The sequence below is a fragment of the Anabrus simplex genome, chromosome 6 (assembly GCF_040414725.1).
Source record: "Anabrus simplex isolate iqAnaSimp1 chromosome 6, ASM4041472v1, whole genome shotgun sequence".
Taxonomy (NCBI): domain Eukaryota; kingdom Metazoa; phylum Arthropoda; class Insecta; order Orthoptera; family Tettigoniidae; genus Anabrus; species Anabrus simplex.
In genome coordinates, this window is record NC_090270.1 from 38,404,933 (window position 1) to 38,424,522 (window position 19,590).

The following is a 19,590-nucleotide window of genomic DNA, read 5'->3' on the forward strand; positions in this document are numbered from 1 at the left end:
GTCGCAAAATTTATTACTTGGATGAAACGTGGCTTAACGAAGGATATGTAACTTCGAAAGTATGGGTTGATTCCACTGTTAAATCCAAGAAACAGGCCTTCGTTTCCAGACTTTCAACTGGCCTGAAGCAGCCAACTGGTAAAGGGAAGAGGCTTATCATTGTTCATGTAGGTAGCGACTCTGGTTTTGTGGAAGGTGGAGCTTTCGTGTTTGAATCAAACTACACGAGAGTATCATGAAGAAATGACAGGTGACTTTTTTATCGTGGTTTTCATCTATCCTACTGAAACTCGAACCCGGGAGCGTGATTATTCTGTTAAAGTAGAACGAATCCCTACAATGGCAATGCGGAAAGACCAGATCATTGCTTGGCTCGACAGTCACCAAATAGAATATGGTCAAAGCAGAACTCATTGAACAGGTGAGGTCAGTGCGAGACCAGTATGACAAATGTATTTGCTTTACAAAGGTGAAAAATGAGAGTATCCTCCTAATTCAATACATTATATATTCCGTCATTAGACGGAGTAAACAAATTCAAATATGTTTCGGCTCGTTTGAGCCATCTTCAGTGAAAAATGAGGGGGGTTGAAATAATTTACATAATGTAAGTGTTTGACCGAGATGAAAATGTTGTTTATTTTTCGATCAAAACTTTACCTCTGGAGGTCGCGTATGATAACCACACATAAAAACAATGAATTACACTTTCGGAGGACCACTTAAATGTTATTAAGGCAATACAGTATATAAAACATAAAAGGTACACAAGTCACATATATTCAGATGTACGTGAACTACAAAAGGCACTAGTACTGAACGTACTTCTTGTACATATACAATAAAATTTTATTTACACATGCGGTACGTACTGACACAAATTAACACTCGAAATATTCTTTACACTTGTGTTCCTAATTGTTATTGTGCCAATGGTTTGGCTGCACCTGAAAGGTTAGCACTGTTGTGCTAGTATTTTGTGAGACTGCTGTCTCTACATGTTACTAGCGGCATGTCTGACGCGCTACTCCCTTTTCTCTCGCCAGTCACTTGCGCCAGAAAACAATCCCGGAAGCCAAGTGCTGCCCTCTATTCACAATTTCAAGAAATATAAATAAAACACTACAATAATGTAAGTTACACAAATAAGTCATAAAATCACTCAAATATAACTGTTAATGCGATATGCAGTAACATACCGGCCCACTTAAAATGTGCTCACATTTTACAAATTAAATGCAATAACAATGAAATTAAATACCCTGAAAATAAAACAAGTAATGCATGAGTTCTGTCTCAAAAAAAAAGAAAAACTGTCAAGGCAAAGATAAATACATATGCACAAATACACAAGAAAATATAGACGACGCACTACACTGAGGTCACTAGTCAATTGGGAGTGGGCATAATTTGCACACAGGTCTCCTATAAACTCCTGTGGGTGTACGGACATCAACGACTCTCACCAACCCGTCCTTGCCTGGAAATGTTTGCTCAATGATGCCTAGTCTCCAGTCCAATGGTGGAGTGTTGTCCTCCTTAATTAGGACAACAGTTCCTGTAGATACACTGGGCTGTGCTGACTTCCATCTCATGCGTTGCTGCAAGCTGCCCAGATAGTCGGATGACCACCTGTTCCAAAAATGTCCCTTCATTTTTTGAAGATGATTCCACCTGGAAAGCCTTGAAGTATTTGATAAGGTTAGGTCTGGTTCAGGTATGGCCATCATGGGTTCTCCTATCAGGAAATGTCCGGGTGAAAGATAAGAGGTGTCATTTGGGTCATTGTTCAGGAGAGTGATTGGACGTGAATTTAAAATGGATTCAATCTGACAGAGAAGAGTAGTCATTTCTTCGAATGTCAAGTGAGCGTGCTTGGTGATTCTAGTAAGGTGAAATTTCATAGATTTCACCCCAGCTTCCCAAAGACCTCCGAAATTTGGTGCTCGTGGAGGAATGAATTTCCAGGTAAATCCTTCTTGGATTCCAACATTATCAATTTCACGTTGGTGTTGCTCTGATTGGAATAATTTGTAAAGTTCTCGAAGTTGATTTCTGGCTCCGATGAATGATGAACCATTGTCACTGAAGTTGAAGTACCTTTCCTCTCCGGGCTATCATTCTCTTTAAGGCAGCAATGAAGGCTTCGGTGGTTAAATTGCTTACAAGTTCCAAGTGAATGGCCTTGGTGGCTAAGCAGACAAAAAGTGCAACGTAGCATTTTACTCTCGTGTTACTACGTGGAGAACCTTGTTTAATGAAGAAGGGTCCCGCAAAGTCTACACCGCTATATAGGAAAGGACGAGTGGGTTTAACTCTTTCAGCAGGCAGCTGGCCCATCAATTGCGATGAGCTCTCGGCCTTGAACCTGTAACATGTCACACATTTGCGAATGACACCTTTGACAGTTGTCCTGGCGTGAGGAATCCAATACTTCATTCTAAGTGATGCAACTAGTAGCTGTGTGCTAGCATGTAGTAATCTTAAGTGTTCGTCACGAATAATTAATTTCGTGACATGGTGATGCGCTGGTAGTATAATCTGATGTTTCTGGTCATATGCTGCGTCTGCATTACGTAATCGCCCGCCCACTCTGAGACACTCATCTTTATCAAGAAATGGAGCGAGAGATTTTAACTGACTTCTCTTGTCAACTTCTTTTTTCAGTTGAAGATATTGAATTTCCTTCTGAAATTCCTGGTGTTGAATATATCGTACACAGCAAAGTAGTGCATTGTTGCATTCTTCCGTGCTTAGATTTCCTGTAATCTTCGCATGTGAGTGCTGTAAATTGTAGATGAATCTTTTACAGTACGCAAAGACACGTTTCATTCTTGATAACGAGGAAAACCGTGTAGTGATGTCTTCATTATCGCAGCTGTTGATTGCACATGTAGTGGGTTTGGCTTCAAGTGCTTCTGAGGTACATTCTGCAGTACTGATTGGCCATAATTCTTCAGGCTGGCACAACCAGGACGGTCCATGCCACCAGAGGTCATGTGATTTTAATGCTTGAGGCTCGCTTCCTCGTGACAATATGTCAGCTGGATTCTCTTGTGTAGACACATGATGCCATGTGCAGTTTTCTGCCGTGTCCTGGATTTCAGAGACCCGGTTGGCGACGAATGTTTTCCACCTCGTCGACGGTGACGCAATCCATTGTAAGACAATTGTAGAGTCTGTCCACGCATGAATAGAACTTATATCCAGGTTGAGACTCGTGAACGTTCGCTTAAGTAATCTTGCTAACAGGAGAGCGCCGCACAATTCTAAGCGTGGAATTGACAATTGTTTAAGTGGGGCGACTCTTGATTTAGAACACATCAAATTGCATGAAATAAGCCCTTCTTCATCTGTGGTACGAATGTACACGCAAGCCCCGTAAGCACGTTCAGAGGTGTCGCAGAAACCATGTAATTCACAATTTACAACTTTAGTCTTACTTAAAACGTACCTGTCAATTTTGATATCGTTAAGTTCTGGTAATTGCGAGTAAATAGCATTCCAAGTGTTAAGAAGCTGACTCGGCAGGTCTTGATCCCATTTTAATTGAAAGGTCCAGAGTTGTTGCATGAAGACCTTGCATGAGAGAATAACTGGACCCAATAAGCCCAGAGGGTCAAAAATTGCAGCAATAGTTGAGAGTACACTTCTCTTGGTTGCATGGGAAACCCTTTTAACAGTTATGTCGAATTGAAACTGGTCCGTAGAAGGGTGCCAGAGCATTCCCAATGTTCTTACTGTGTCTGCATTGTCGAGTTGAAGTGGTGATTTGGTTTCTCTATTTTCTTCTGGTATTTTTGACATGACCTTACTGCTGTTAGAACACCATTTCTTAAGTTCAAATCTCCCTCTTAACAGTAATGTCTCTAATTCTTGCTGTAAACGAATGGCTTCTGATTCAGTACTGGCTCCGGTTAGGAGGTCATCAACATAAAAATCCTTTCTAAGGACAGCTGCTGCTTGTGGAAATTCCTTTGACTCGTCATCGGCTAACTGTTTCAAACACCTCACAGCGAGAAAGGGAGCACTTGCCGTACCGTAAGTAACTGTCGTGAGTTCATAACACTGGAGAGGTTCGGTGCTAGTGTTTCTCCATAGTATTCGTTGTAGTTTCATGTCCTTGTTGTCAACTTGTATTTGTCGATACATTTTTGTAATATCTGCGACAAGAGCAATCTTGTGTGATCTGAAACGTAGTACAATAGAATGCAGGTCGTCTTGTATGGTAGGACCTACGAGTAACTTGTCATTCAAAGATACGCCACTGTCAGTCTTAGCAGACGCATCAAAGACAACACGAGTTTTAGTGCTGGTACTTGTTGGTTTGAATACGGCATGATGTGGCATGAAGTATCCTCCATCTTCAGTGCACGTGGGTACCGGTTTCATGTGGCCAAGTTTCAGATATTCATTCATGAATGCTGAATATTCTTCTCTTAATTTGGGATCACGATTAAGTTTCTTCTCAATACTGTAGAATCTCACTACTGCCTGAGGGTATGAATTCCCTAACTGCGATGAAGTCTGTTTAAGTGGCAGTCGAACTCGGAACCTTCCTGTAGCATCTCGCGTTGTGTTCTTAGTGAAGTGTTCTTCGCAATCTCTTTCTTCTTTAGTGATTGGTGGCATATTCAGTTCTTCTATTTCCCAGAATCTTTTAAGGTGTGTGTCTAATTGGTCTACCTGGATGAATAGTGATGTTGCATGTTCCCCTTGGTGTTGTATGGGTGCCTGGCCAGCTACTACCCAACCCAGTTTCGTATTCTGCAATGTTGGATACCCATCACGAGTTTTCTTGCCCTCCAATATAACCTTAAAGAATATGTCTGCACAGAGTAGCAAATCGATCTTGCTTGGAATGTGGAAATTTCTGTCGGCATATTTTATATTGGTGGGTAGATTCCATCTTGAAATGTCGATTTTTCTACTTGGCAAATTGTTTGTAATCTTTGGTAGCACTAAGCATGTGGCATCTACATTGAAAGGGCTGACCGCAGATTGCAAATGAACTGTAATGCAGTGTGAGGTTTGAACTCCTGCACCGTTAATTCCAGTTACTGGTGTAACATGTTTTTGTTTTCTTAGACGTAATAATTGAGCTAGTTCTTCGCTCACGAAATTTGTCTGAGAACCTGAATCCAAAAGACATCTAGCCTCATGCATATTACCGTGAATGTCTTTAACCTTGACTATTGCTGTTGATATCAAGACTGTAGACAGATCGGATTCCTTGACAGCGCAGTGAGTAACATCTGTTGAACGGGTTGTGTGATTAGCTACTGCTTGGCGTGAGCTGTGTTCTCTCTCTGTTTCCCGTGAGCTAAGCATTGGCCTGCTGCGGTCACGTCTGGTGTCATCATGCAATAGTGAATTGTGATACTTTCCGCACATCTTGCACGAGCCTGATTGGCACTGATTGACATTATGATTACTGCCCAAGCAGTTAAAGCATAATTTGTAATCTCTCACAACATTATGTCTCTCATGGACATTGAGCCTTTTGAAGGACTCGCACTTAAATAGGTAATGTGAGCCCTTGCAGAGTACACATTGGTAATTAACACTAGCATGCACATTGCTTACTTGATGTTTGGGTGTAGATCTAATCGACTGTTTAATCTGTTGAACTTGAGTACCTGGCTTGATTGCCTCAAGTGCTAAACATCTCTTTTCTAAAAATGTCCACAACACCTCCAGAGATTCTAACTCAGAACCTGAAGTGTGTATTTCCCATGCCTTCCTAGTCGCTGGGTCTAGTTTGTTGATTAACAATTGTGACAATAATAAATCTTCAATTGAAACATCTAAGTCAAGGGCTTGTAATGCTTTTACATTGGCCTGACTTGTGTTTATAGCCTCTCTGAGAGAATTGGCATTCTCTTTCTGGATTGAGTCTTGCTCTAATATCCGTTTAATGTGGATTGACGAAATTAATTTGTTGTTTTGAAACCTGTCTATTAACCTTTGCCAAACTATGCTGTAGTTTTCAGCAGATAGAGGGAGACTTTGTGCAATTGAAAGAGGTTCGTTTCTTAGACTGCTAATTAGGTAGTGAAATTTCTGTATATCATGCAAATCTTGATTGTTATGGATCATAGATACAAAGGAATCGTGAAATCCTCTCCAGTCTTCGTACTCGCCTCCAAATGGTTTCAGTGTAATAGTAGGTAATTTGATGTGCGCCCCATTGTAATTATTGCTTACTGAGATATTCCCTTGACTGGAGTGTCTGGAAAGACCTGTTATTTCATGCTGGGTGATTATTCTGTCTATGTCGACCTTTATCTGATGATATGTGTCTTCAAATATTTCTCTATCTGCTTCGTATGTTTCTCCCTCCTCACTGATTTCTAGCTGGGATTGAATGTCCTCATACCTTTGTTTCAATTCCTCTAAACTTTCCCTACGAGAGATAATAGCCACAATTCCCTGCTCACTGTTAAACCCATCTACGAAGTTTTTAATACGTGTTACGCTGCCCTTTATTACACCTCGTTTGCGTATTAGAATTTTAATACTCTCCTCTGCCATAATGAAAGGATAGGAATAAAGATATGAATTGGATCTGACCTTGTAAGGTGTGGGAAGTAGTTGTTGTCATCAAGGAGCCATCTTGATATGGCTCAGGGTTGCTACTGCCAACAGTCCACAGGTTGTATTCCACAGCGCGGAAGATTTGACCGGCGCGGTTGGTAGCTCTGATTTAGCGGCGTGAGTTCGCGCGTAAATCAGCCATGTGGCGAATTGCGTCATAAATTGCACCACGATACATCACAATATATTATCGGCATAATCCAGTCACTGTAAATGCATTATGTTTGTTGTCACATAAAATGAAAGCTCGAAGTATCCGGCCCGGAGGACCAAAATGTTTGACCGAGATGAAAATGTTGTTTATTTTTCAATCAAAACTTTACCTCTGGAGGTCGCGTATGATAACCACACATAAAAACAATGAATTACACTTTCGGAGGACCACTTAAATGTTATTAAGGCAATACAGTATATAAAACATAAAAGGTACACAAGTCACATATATTCAGATGTACGTGAACTACAAAAGGCACTAGTACTGAACGTACTTCTTGTACATATACAATAAAATTTTATTTACACATGCGGTACGTACTGACACAAATTAACACTCGAAATATTCTTTACACTTGTGTTCCTAATTGTTATTGTGCCAATGGTTTGGCTGCACCTGAAAGGTTAGCACTGTTGTGCTAGTATTTTGTGAGACTGCTGTCTCTACATGTTACTAGCGGCATGTCTGACGCGCTACTCCCTTTTCTCTCGCCAGTCACTTGCGCCAGAAAACAATCCCGGAAGCCAAGTGCTGCCCTCTATTCACAATTTCAAGAAATATAAATAAAACACTACAATAATGTAAGTTACACAAATAAGTCATAAAATCACTCAAATATAACTGTTAATGCGATATGCAGTAACAGTAAGTTGAAAAAATGCTCAAAAACATAATGAAGGAGCAAGTGAAAAAACAAACGAGAGCCTAGACGGAAACAAAATTAGCACAAATATACAATATTTACAGCAATATGCGGAGCAAAAAACCTCACTGCGACAAAATTCAGTGAAACAGGTGTTAATTTAAAATAATTGAAACTAAAATCTGTGTTAACCTAAGAAAAAAAGGAATGAAAAAACAAATGATGCAGATGGAAATGAACAATAGTAGCACATGGTGAGGTTGTGGACCTCATAGTTTACAAAATATTGGTTCAGTAACAATAAGAAAACAGGTTGAAATTACTGTCGAAAAGAGCGGGAGTAAACATTTTTGAGAAACCAATCCTGATATAACGTGCAGGCGAAAAGCCTGTGACAAGGAAAAAACACCAATGAAATCTAAAGCTTTAGAAACAGCAGCATTCTCAATCTAGCGGTCCCTTTCTTCATTATTGTTTCATAATGTTGGCTGGAGTCTTGCCTTATTATAAAGGGTCGGAAAGGCTGCGATATAAAATTGAGAAGCTGTGTTATATAGGAGACAGATGCATAGTAAACTATAAGTAATCTAGTGGAAACCGTCAATGAAGTTCTAATGGTGTTTAGCAGGTGGTTGTCCTCTCGAATGGCCTGGCCTTCTCAAAGTAACGGTCTCATTCACGTGATCGAGTCGAGGTGTTTACTCCGTCTAATGACAGAATATATAATGTATTGAATTAGGAGGATACTCTCATTTTTCACCTTTGTAAAGTGAAAACCATCAATACGGAATGATTCTAATATGTTGTAATAAATGTATTTGCAACGAAAGAGCACAGAAAGCGGGCCACTGCATGCTACAACTTCCACCCTACCATTGCACTCTGAATCCCATTGAACAGATAGTCAAGTAAAGGGTTGCGCTGCGAGAAACAACACGACCTTCAAGCTACAAGACGTACAAGTTCCACTTTGCACAGCCCTTGAAAATGTGACAGCAGATAACTGGAAGGACTGCATTAGAAACTCAACGAAAGAAGACCAGATGTGGGAGCTAGATGGCCTAACAAATGAAATTATCGAGAGATTTATCATCACTTATAGCGGCCAGAGTAGCAGTGACTCATCAGTGACAGTAATGAGAATGGAGGAAATACATCGTGTGATATGGAAGGAATTGAGGCCCTGCAGGACGACTAAGAAAGGTAAGCATATACAGTATGCATGGACTTACTTTGTTAAGAACACAACTGCCTCTGTTTCTTGAGTTGTTTCTTTTCGATAGATGTTGTTACAGAATTATCAACAGTTCCGTCTGACATGTGCAATCATGCTATATGCTCTATCAGGATAGGAAGTCTACAAAATAAGAGATATACATTTCAACTTGAAAGTTGGTATTCTATTGGGTTACAGTCTACCGGGCGGACATTTCAAACAGCTGTTGTAAGATAAACCTTCCTACGTGTGTAATTTTGTGCTCTAGCCTACGATAGCTTTCTTTAATATTCAGAAATGAATAAATAAGAAAATTAACATAGGCCCGAATCTTCAGCAGTAGATCTCCCTTCAAACCCCTCCGTTTAGTTTCACACAGCTCAAAAACTGTTCCTCGTCTATTTCAGGTTGTATGCACAGCACTGTATGTCTGAACACAAGACGTTCATGGGTCGGAGGTCAATATTACATACTCAGCAAATCACAACTCTTTCTTTGGCTGAGAAGTGGACATACCTTGTTTACATCAGGATTAAACTCTCTTGAAAAATCATGTATTTTGATACCTATCTGGGACGTGCAGTGGGAGTTGCTTACTATTTCGACTTATGTGGCTCTTGTCATGTTTCCACAGTTGGTGTTGTGTTGTTATGGCCTTGTACTGAATTCTTGGATGAATATATAATGTAATAGAGATATAATGATGTGAATCTCGCATGAATCAGTTGGTATTGATGGTATTACTGCAACCTTGGGCAGTGATATTTTCATGGGCTCTGGAATGATTTTCCTGTTGACTGAATGGTGATAGGCTGTGGCTAAATGGCTCATCTGAGGTTATACGAAGAGTGTTTTCTAAGTAAGGTCTGTTTTGTTGTAGACACTAGTAGTTCACGCGCATATCGCAACAAGCGCGTGCGTCATGTACTGGCATGCCTCGGGAACAACTGTGCTCAGTTTCAGCTCTGTAGCTAACCTGTATGGTTCTGTTCTGTGCTTTCAAAATGTTTAAGACTATCAAATCGCCCGCCGCGTGTGAGAGTCTGTCAGCGATAAGGTTTTTGTCAGCAAGGAACATATCTGCAGCAGAAATTCGACAGATTTGCGAAGTGTACAGTGATACTGTTATGAGTGAAAGCAAAGTGCGTAAGTGGGTACGACAATTGAAAGATGGCCGAGACAACGTCCATGATGAGGACCGCTCCGGTTGCTCTTCTTTGATTACAGACGATTTGGCGGCTTCAGTTGAAGTGAAGATTCGTGACAACAGGCGCTTCAAAATAACAGGTCTCTGAAACGAATTTCCTGACGTCGAGATCAGTGCTTTACAACATTGTTTCTGAACACCTTAAGTTTAGGAAACTGTGCTCCCGTTGGGTCCCGAAAATCCTAACAGAGGACCACAAAAACCAAAGATTTGAGTGTGTGATGAAGTTCTTGACTCGTTATGACGAAGAAGGTGACAGCTTCTTGAGTCAGATCGTAACTGGAGACGAAACATGGGTATCGCATTATCACGCCCGAATCGAAGCAACAGAGCATAGAATGGAGACGCACACACTCGCCTGTAAAGGTGAAGGCCAAAAAAGATTACCAGCGTAATATCATGGCGTTGGTGTTTTGGGATAGGCATGGTGTTTTGTTAGTCGACTTCGTGCAACAAGAAACTACTATCAATGCAGAAGCATACTGCCAAACCCTGAGAAAGCTATGCAGAGCGATTCAAAATAAAAGACACTGCATGCTGACAACAGGAATTGTCCTTCTCCATGACAATGGAAGACCTCACACTGTAGGTCAGACCCGCGATTTATCGGACAGTTTTGGGCGGGAAGTTTTAGACCACCCACCCTACAGTCCTGATTTTGCACCGAGCGATTACCATCTCTTCCTCCACCTCAAACATCACCTCAGTGGCAACCATTACAATGACGACGCCGTAAAAACGGCAGTGAACTCGTTATCGGAGCAGGCGGCAAGGTTCTATGAAAAGGGTATTTTAAAATTGGTTACGAGGTATGTAAGTATTTGAACAAACTTGGCAACTATGTCGAAAAATAGTGACGTATGTACTTTCTGAAAATAAATTTACTTTTTTGAAATAACCTTTCGTTGTGTACTTATTTTCAAACGGACCTTACTTTAAAAAAAAAAACACGCCTCGTAATTATTCTTTTAATTTGATGTGTCCATGTCAGGTAGTGCTGTCAGTTCCCTTCTGGGATTATTAATTTTTGCTGCGGATGTTAGTCATAACTGTGTGTGTCTTCGTATATTTCCTTTCTCCTCATTGGTTCCCTTGTGCATTGTGCATGTGTTTCACTTGTGGTCTACACTTTACAAAGGCGAAAATGAGAGTATCCTCCTATTCAATACATCATATTCCGTCATTATGTGGTCTAGTTATAATAAGTTGTGGCCTTAATTTCTTGATGAATTTTTTCTTCTCAGCACCTATAGTTTCTGCGGATTATTAATTGCAGTCATCAGTAGTACGCTTCTTCCCCCTACAATATACTCTTGTGTACTGAATTTCTTCTTTGGAATTTTATTTTCTGTTACTTATGATGGGTAACAGGGTCATGCATGTAATGTGATCTTGTTCTGGTTGATGTCTGTTTTAGACTTGTGCTTGAATGTATTTTTCATTCTTCCTGTTTTTTTTCATTGCTAGTGCTGCTGCATGTATTAATTCTGGGTCACTTACCTTTTATTGTAAAATCTGCACACCATTGCTGGTGCTTCCTGATTGTTGTGGGGCTCACTTCTGGATTCTGGTGCGGAGCACAGCTGGCTTAATACTGAAACGATCCTTCGTTTTTACGGTGTTTTCGCATTTTATTGTGGGTCCCGCACTAATATTTAGAAATTTCATGATCCGTTTTGAAATTGGATTACAATATTTGAAATTAAGAGGGTTCCTCCTATTCAATACAAAGATGTTTATTAACGTGAAAGAATCACATATCGTTCACGAGGCACTAGTTTCGGCACCAAATATGTGCCATCATCAGCCACGAAGTCAAATCAGGTAAACACAATGAAACCTTAAAACAACTTTAAACACACTATAACACCTGCATGGATGAATATGAAATATGACATTAGAACACCTTTAAAAACACACTATGACACTTGCACAGATGAATATAAAATAAAATATAGTACATGATGAAGTTGCATTCCATTTTAAAATCCGTTAAAATGATGACTCCGTTGTTGTATACCCATGGCGGTTTGTCCGGCTTGTATATATCTTTAGTTTTCTAAAACTGTTATATTCTGTTATGGGGTTTAATGTCATATGAAGTTGACACTATGTGTGTTCTGTAGTTTGGTTCCGAAAAATAAATAAACTTAAACATAAACTTGGTTAGATCCAAAGAATTAATTCCCACTTCAATATGGGTTATGGAACCTGGGGAAGAAAAATAAAAGTTGAATTAGGCAAAAGATCGGAAGGAAAGATCAAAAAGAAAGTCTAGAAAAACCGAGAGAATACTAGAAACGAACTCACCTTGAGCAGCCTGAGTGATCGGCGGACGGAGCTGGACTGATGGATGCGATTATAAGGTTAAGGGGCGAGGCAGAAGGGAGGAGAGGGGAGGGGTAGAGGCAGAGCAACTGTCACGGAGCTAAGGTGGAGCGGAAGGATGTTGTAGTGGGGGTAAATGATGTGGATATGTACTGCGTATGGTTTGAAAGATCCAATTGATTTTCAATTATTCAATTTTAACGTTAATATTTCTTAGCCATTTAATTAAGAGATCATAAAGAATATTAGTTTTCTTGGAAATTTCATTTAAATTATAGTTAGGGTTGAAATATTGATTGCAATGAATGAAACAATTGTCGACAATGTTCATAATTGGCCCTTTGTTTGCTATTTGAAGTATTTCAAAATCGTGTTCTATATCAGAAAACTTATGATTAGAGTCGTGAATGTGTTGGCCTATAGCAGAAAATTTGTTATATCTTACTGCGTTGACGTGCTCTGAATATCTGGTTGTGAAGTTGCGTCCTGTTTGCCCCACGTAGAAGGCGCTGAATCTATAGATTCCAAATTTGGAAAATATGTTAGTGGTGTTGACTGATGTTGAATTAGTAGAGTTTGTGATTTTTAGCATTTGCGATAAATGCGAAATATGCCGAAACTTTGTCAGTGTATGTGCCTTCATCTTATATGGCCCATACGGGTGGTTTTTACCGATTTTGAATTCGCGATAAAATGCGAAATTGGTTCAAAAAGCAAAATTATACAATTTTTGCGAAATAGATGCGAAAGTCTCAGTTTTATACGAAATAAACATATATTTTTTAAAACTATGCATTTTTCTTAAAAATAAGAGATAAATGTTATTTATTTCAGGAGAAATAATTATTACGGCGCCCATTGCGATCGTAAAGCGGTAACATGTTTTGACGGACACTTCCGTCTTGGTGCACGGAACATCTATAAGTTCATTATCGCAGTTAGCTGGTCGGAGAGATTTATTCTCTTTGTTTTGCAGCCTAACCGATTGATGTCAGATGATACCTGAAGCTATTTTCTCTGTGTAAATAGTAACTCTGAGCTGAAATACGGAAAATAAAAAGCACCTCATTTTGCCGCTCGTTGTAAACAATCATGGCGGCATGGATGAGTTTATTCATAACTGGCTTGAAAATAGTGTTGAAAGAGGAAAAGATTCTCTGGAGAGTGAAAATACTTCTTCAAATGACAGTGATGAAAGTGATTCCGATTTCAGTTCCGAGATGATAGTGCCAACTGAAACTACGTGACAAAACCAGAATGCAACAAGAGCGAGTGAGAAGTCTAGTTTTCTTTTTTTTTTTTTCTTTTTTTTTTTATTATTATTATTACAGATAGGTCTTACGGCGACGATGGGACACAGGAAAGGCCTAGGAATGGGAAGGAAGCGGCCGTGGCCTTAATTACGGTACAGTCCCAGCACTTGCCTGGTGTGAAAATGGGAAACCACGGAAAATCATCTTCAAGGCTGCCGACAGTGAGGTTCGAAGCCACTATCTCCTGGATGCGAGCTCACAGCTGCGCGCTCCTAACTGCATGGCCAACTCGCCCGTTGAGAAGTCTAGTAAAATGATACTTGGAATTATGATCTTGTTGACAATAAGCCTCTTTCTGTAACATGTAAACCAGTTTTTGAAATTCACTCTATAGTGAGGAGGGGGTTGGGTAATAATCCGAAAGAAATGGACTTAGGGAATGAATTTCTAACCCCGCAATTCTGGGATCACGTTACTAAGGAAACCAATACCTATGCCTCTGCATTTCTTGCTAATTTATCTGCTTCCCTTGAAACCAGTAATACTTACGAACAAAATCATTGGTTTCCTGTTACTATAGACAAGCTAAAAGCTCACTTTGCTTTGCTTATGTAGCCTATGTGATTAATCAAATTTATGTTAAAGTGACGAAAAAATAAATAGTATGTAAGGGAATATTTCCTTTCACAAGTAATGGCAGGCCAAAGGGTTAAATCATTCAATGTGTGGAATTTCTTTCACTGGCTAAAGAGCACTGTAAAGACCAGTCAATCAAACAGGAAATACACTTTCAAGCACCACGTTCATTCTTTTTGTGTGCTGACCCTTGATCTTAGTCGGTTATTCTTGACATTGGTGATGAGTAGTAGTTCTGTTTAAAAGTACGGTAGCGATTTATTTTATTGTCTGTTAGCCATGGGTAGAAGCGAAGTGACGATCAAACAGCATGCCGAAAGTCACAAATGTAAGGATACAGATGGCCTATATTGATGTGCCGACTGAATCAAAAACTTGAAGAAAAAAACGTTTTGCAGGCTTTCCTTTGCCTTGGCAGCACTTCTGTGCATTTAGGCCTCTACGAACAGTGTCGATGTAGAGTTTTTTTTAGCAAGTACAACATAATTGTAACTGATAAGCGGTCTCAAATGAAGGACACCTTTTAAATAATTGGCATGTTGTACTTAAATCATCATTGAAATTCCTCTTCCTTGTAGGTGTGTTGTACTGTGATAAATAAATACGTTCAGAATAGTATTTTTCACTTTGAAATTGTGTTTGTAAATTTGAAAATAAGCATATTCCTGTGTGTTCGTTAATACTTCTTGCAGTCTTATGTTGATGTTTGTCTTATTTTCCATAGTGAATTCAAAACTGCATGACTAGCAATGTGTGATTAAACAGTATGATTTTACTCCCAACTGTTGTGTGTGCAGTTTAGCAAATTATGCCTCTTTTTAACCAATTTGCTACAAAATGCTAAATTTGAGAAGTTTAGATGCTACAAAACGCTAAATTTGAAAATCAAAACGCTAAATCACTGATTTTTAAATGCTATAAACCACGAACTCTATGAATTATGTATAATTTCTGAGGTCCTATTATTAGTTCTGAAGAAGATTTCTACATTATGTTTTCGAAAAACATTGGTGATTCGATGGATACCGTCGTTGAATGTAAAAGTAGATGAAACGTTAGTCATAGGTTTTTCTTTTGTGAGAGTAGTCTTGGGCCGGTGTCTAAATTAACGATTATCTGTTCTATAAATGATCTGCTGTAACCGTTGAATTTGGCGATTGATCTTATGTTGAGTTCGCTATTGAGGTCTTTAGACATAGGTATCGTGAATGCACGCTGCACATTTGTGTGTTTGAGGGTGTATGGAATCTTGACAAATAGTATTAGCAGTTTGTTTTCTGAAGATTATATGAAAGAGCAGATGGATTTTTGAGAATAGTTAAATCCAGAAAATTAATTACTTTATTATTTTCGGACTCGAGTGTGAATTTGATGTGGGGGTCAATGTTGTTTAGTTCTTGCAGGGTAGAGGTCGCATTCTTGATTTCTTCATCCATTATAACGAATGTGTCGTCAACATATCTGGCCCACATGAGGATGTTTGGAAAAGTATTGCAATTTATTTTTGTATATTCCAGAAAATCTAAATAAATGTCCGCTAGAATTCCCAATGCGGGTGATCCCATGGCCAGTCCATTTTGTTGATAGAGGGTTTCAACAAATGTAAAGAAATTATTGTTGATGACCAGTTTCAGAAGAGAAATAAAATGTTGTATTTCTAATTTGCTGAGAGAGCTCTGTTTAAGTTATCTTCAATAACGGAGAAAAGTTTGGTTGTGGGTATGCTTGGATACATATTTACTATGTCGAAAGAATGAAGGGTATGGTTGGGTTGTATATTAAATGACTTCATTTTTGCAATTAGTTCAGTAGTGTTCCTGATGGATTTTTTAGAGAGAAATTGATAGTTCTTAATTAAAAATCGTTGAACAAATTGCGCAATTTTATATAGGGGGCTGGGTTTATAGTTAATAATAGGATGGATAGGGACGTCAATTTTAGGTATTTTAGGGAGGGCTTTAACTGTGGTAGACCTGGATTCATATTTAATAGTTTTGATTTTTCTTGATCTGTAAAAAGAAAAGATATATTCTTTAATGTTTGTTTTAATTGTCGCTGTATTTTCTGTGTAGGATCTTTATTGATTATTGTAAACGTGCTGTTATTAAAAAATTCTTTAGTTTTAGATATGTAATTAGTTTTGTCCATGATAACTGTAGTATTCCCTTTATCCGCTTTTGTGACAATTAGATAGTTATTTTTAATTTTCTTTTCGAGTTCTGCGATTTATGTTCGAAAGTAAAATTGTTGGCATTAGAATTGATACGGGATTTCTTTTATTTACGTTATTAGAACTGAACATCTTATCTAATTTTCTTTTTACTTCAAATCTAATTTCGTCTTGATCTTCTAGCGGCATTTTATTGATTGTAGCTTCTGACTCAATAATTAAGTTAGTGACTGCGTTTATTTTGTTCATATTGGGCCAATTATGCTTCGGACCCTTTGCTAAAATGGCAGTTTCTTCCGTGGTTAAAGTTACGTTTGAATGATTGACTACAGGAGGATGGAAATTCTCGATTAAGTTTCTGGAATATACAAAAATAAATAGCAATACTTTTCCAAACATCCTCATGTGGGCCAGATATGTTGACAACACATTTGTTATAATAGATGAAGAAATCAAGAATGCGACCTCTACCCTGCAAGAACGAAACAACATTGACCCCCACATCAAATTCACGCTTGAGTCCAAAAATAATAAAGTAATTAATTTTCTGGATTTAACTATTCTCAGAAATCCATCTGCTCTTTCATATAATCTTCAGAAAACACACAAACTGCCAATACTATTTGTCAAGATTCCATACACCCTCAAACACACAAACGTGCAGCTAATAATAGCATCGTTCATCGTGCATTCACAATACCTATGTCTAAAAAAGACAATAGCGAACTCAACACTAAGATCAATCGCCAAATTCAACGGTTACAGCAGATCATTTATAGAACAGATAATCAATAAATTTAGACACTGGCCCAAGACTACTCTCACAAAAGAAAAACCTATAACCAACGTTTCATCTACTTTTACATTCAACGACGGTATCCATCAAATCACCAATGTTTTTCGAAAATATAACGTAGAAATCTTCTTCAGAACTAATAATAGGACCTCAGAAATTATACATAATTCAACATCAGTCAACACCTCTAACAGATTTTCTAAATCGGAATCTATAGATTCAAGTGTATCGACTGCAGCACCTCCTACGTGGGACAAACAGGACGCAACTTCACAACCAGATATTCAGAGCACGTCAACGCAGTAAGATATAACAAGTTTTCTGCTATAGGCCAACACATTCACGACTCTAATCATAAGTTTTCTGATATAGAACACGATTTTGAAATACTTCAAACAGCAAACAAAGGGCCAATTATGAACATTGTCGACAATTGTTTCATTCATTGCAATCAATATTTCAACCCTAACTATAATTTAAATGAAATTTCCAAGAAAACTAATATTCTTTATGATCTCTTAATTAAATGGCTAAGAAATATTAACGTTAAAATTGAATAATTGAAAATCAATTGGATCTTTCAAACCATACGCAGTACATATCCACATCATTTACCCCCACTACAACATCCTTCCGCTCCACCTTAGCTCCGTGACAGTTGCTCTGCCTCTACCCCTCCCCTCTCCACCCTTCCGCCTCGACCCTTAACCTTATAATCGCATCCATCAGTCCAGCTCCGTCCGCCGATCACTCAGGCTGCTCAAGGAGAGTTCGTTTCTAGTATTCTCTCGGTTTTCCTAGACGTTTCTTTCTGATCTTTCCTTCCGATCTTTTGCCTAATTTGACTTATTTTTCTTCCCCAGGTTCCATAACCCATATTGAAGTGGGAATTAATTCTTTGGATCTAACCAAGTTTATGTTTAAGTTTATTTATTTTTCGGAACCAAACTACAGAACACACATACTGTCAACTTCATACGACATTAAACCCCACAACAGAATTTAACAGTTTTAGAAAACTAAAGATATATACAGTAGAACCTCGATAATTCGAAATCGGTTAATTCAAAATCCCGCCTAATTCAAAGAAGCTCTCGTTCCCGGAAACATGAGATACAGTTTTGCATGTTTTTTCAATTGTTTAATTCGAAATACGGATAATTCGTAATTCGAAGTACAATGTCGGCCCCATTACCGAAATTCAGACTTTTAATTCAAAACTGCCTTTACATTTTAAAACAATAGTATGTTACAGAGTAATTTCAACTCAAAATTTATCCGCTCCGCTTCATAAAAAAAAACACGCGTTCCGGAACGTGGAGGGGTAACTTTCCGCACTTATACTCGCTTCGGTGGGTCTACAGTGCGCTTCACGATTGTTAAGTGGAATGAAATCGGAATTCTTTTGTATTCAACCTTTTAAGGAACGCCGTAATATCACGCAACAGGCAGTGTGCGGGAAAACAGAATCCGCAAACACTGGCGATGCCGACAGTTGACGAAAAATCGTGGCTCATATAATAAATTCGTAGGCACCGAACAATATTGTCATTGCCGGTAAAACTGCATTGCTTTATTTCAATGCGAGCCCAAACGGTCTGTTGGTTTTAAAGAAGAAATTGCCAGCCGGGAAATCGTACAAGGGTGAGGGATGGGGGTCATAGTACAGCGTTGCAATGCACATGAGCACGAGATACTTTATCCCCACGTCATAGGAAAGTTCGATAAGCTACGTTTTAAGGGCGTCTGGCTCTTTCCATGCCAGCACAAAGCATCTAAAAATGCAAACAGCACAGAAATCCAAAAAGATAATGCATTTGCACAGGGGAACCGGCAAAATTTATTCTCGTCTTTGAATTGTGCGATTTTTTTCTTTTGTTGCGTGAGGTTATGTTTGTCAGCGATTTATCCAAGTGCATTATTTGAACACTGTAAATGCACCTCGTTGGATACATTTCGGAAATAGTTTTTTCCATGGCATTTGAAAGGTTTAAACTGTGAATCGAGGTGATTGCATGTATTAATGGGTCTTAGAATACTTTGTGACGCGGCAAGTGTCTACATTTCTGAAGTACGAGAGAAGTACCATGGCGGGAAATCGTATAAGGATAGTCACAGAAAAGTTAGATTTTAAGGGCATCGGGTACTTTGTGTAAATACAAGGCATCTAAAATGCATACAGTATAGTAATCCAATTAATAAAGCACTTGCACATGGGAGCCAGCATAGATTTCTCCTCATCTTTGAATCGTGCTTTTTTTCTTTCTTTCGTTGCGAGAGGTTACGTTTACCAGTGAGAAATTCGAGTGCATTATTTGAATACTGTAAATGCACCTTCTTGGATACATTTTGAAATAGTTCTTTTTTCATGGCATTTGAAAGGTGTAAACTGTGAATCAAGGTTAACTGCATACAGTAACGGACCTTAGAATATTTAGTAACGCGGTGAATTGCGAATTGGCGGTTAATTCGAAATCACGTAATTCGAAGTCCGATTTTTTAGTCCCAACGACTTCGAATTAATGAGGTT

At 38.8% G+C, this 19,590-nt stretch overlaps 1 protein-coding gene across 1 annotated transcript in view; it reads right to left on the reverse strand.

Moving 5' to 3' along the window:
- LOC136875848 (abnormal spindle-like microcephaly-associated protein homolog) overlaps positions 1-19,590 on the reverse strand; it is a 277,845-nt gene that overhangs the window by 71,755 nt on the left and 186,500 nt on the right. The window contains exon 11 of the mRNA XM_068228216.1: positions 15,720-15,759. Within this exon, the coding sequence (XP_068084317.1) occupies positions 15,720-15,759 (40 nt within the window). The remainder of the gene's footprint in view (positions 1-15,719; positions 15,760-19,590) is intronic.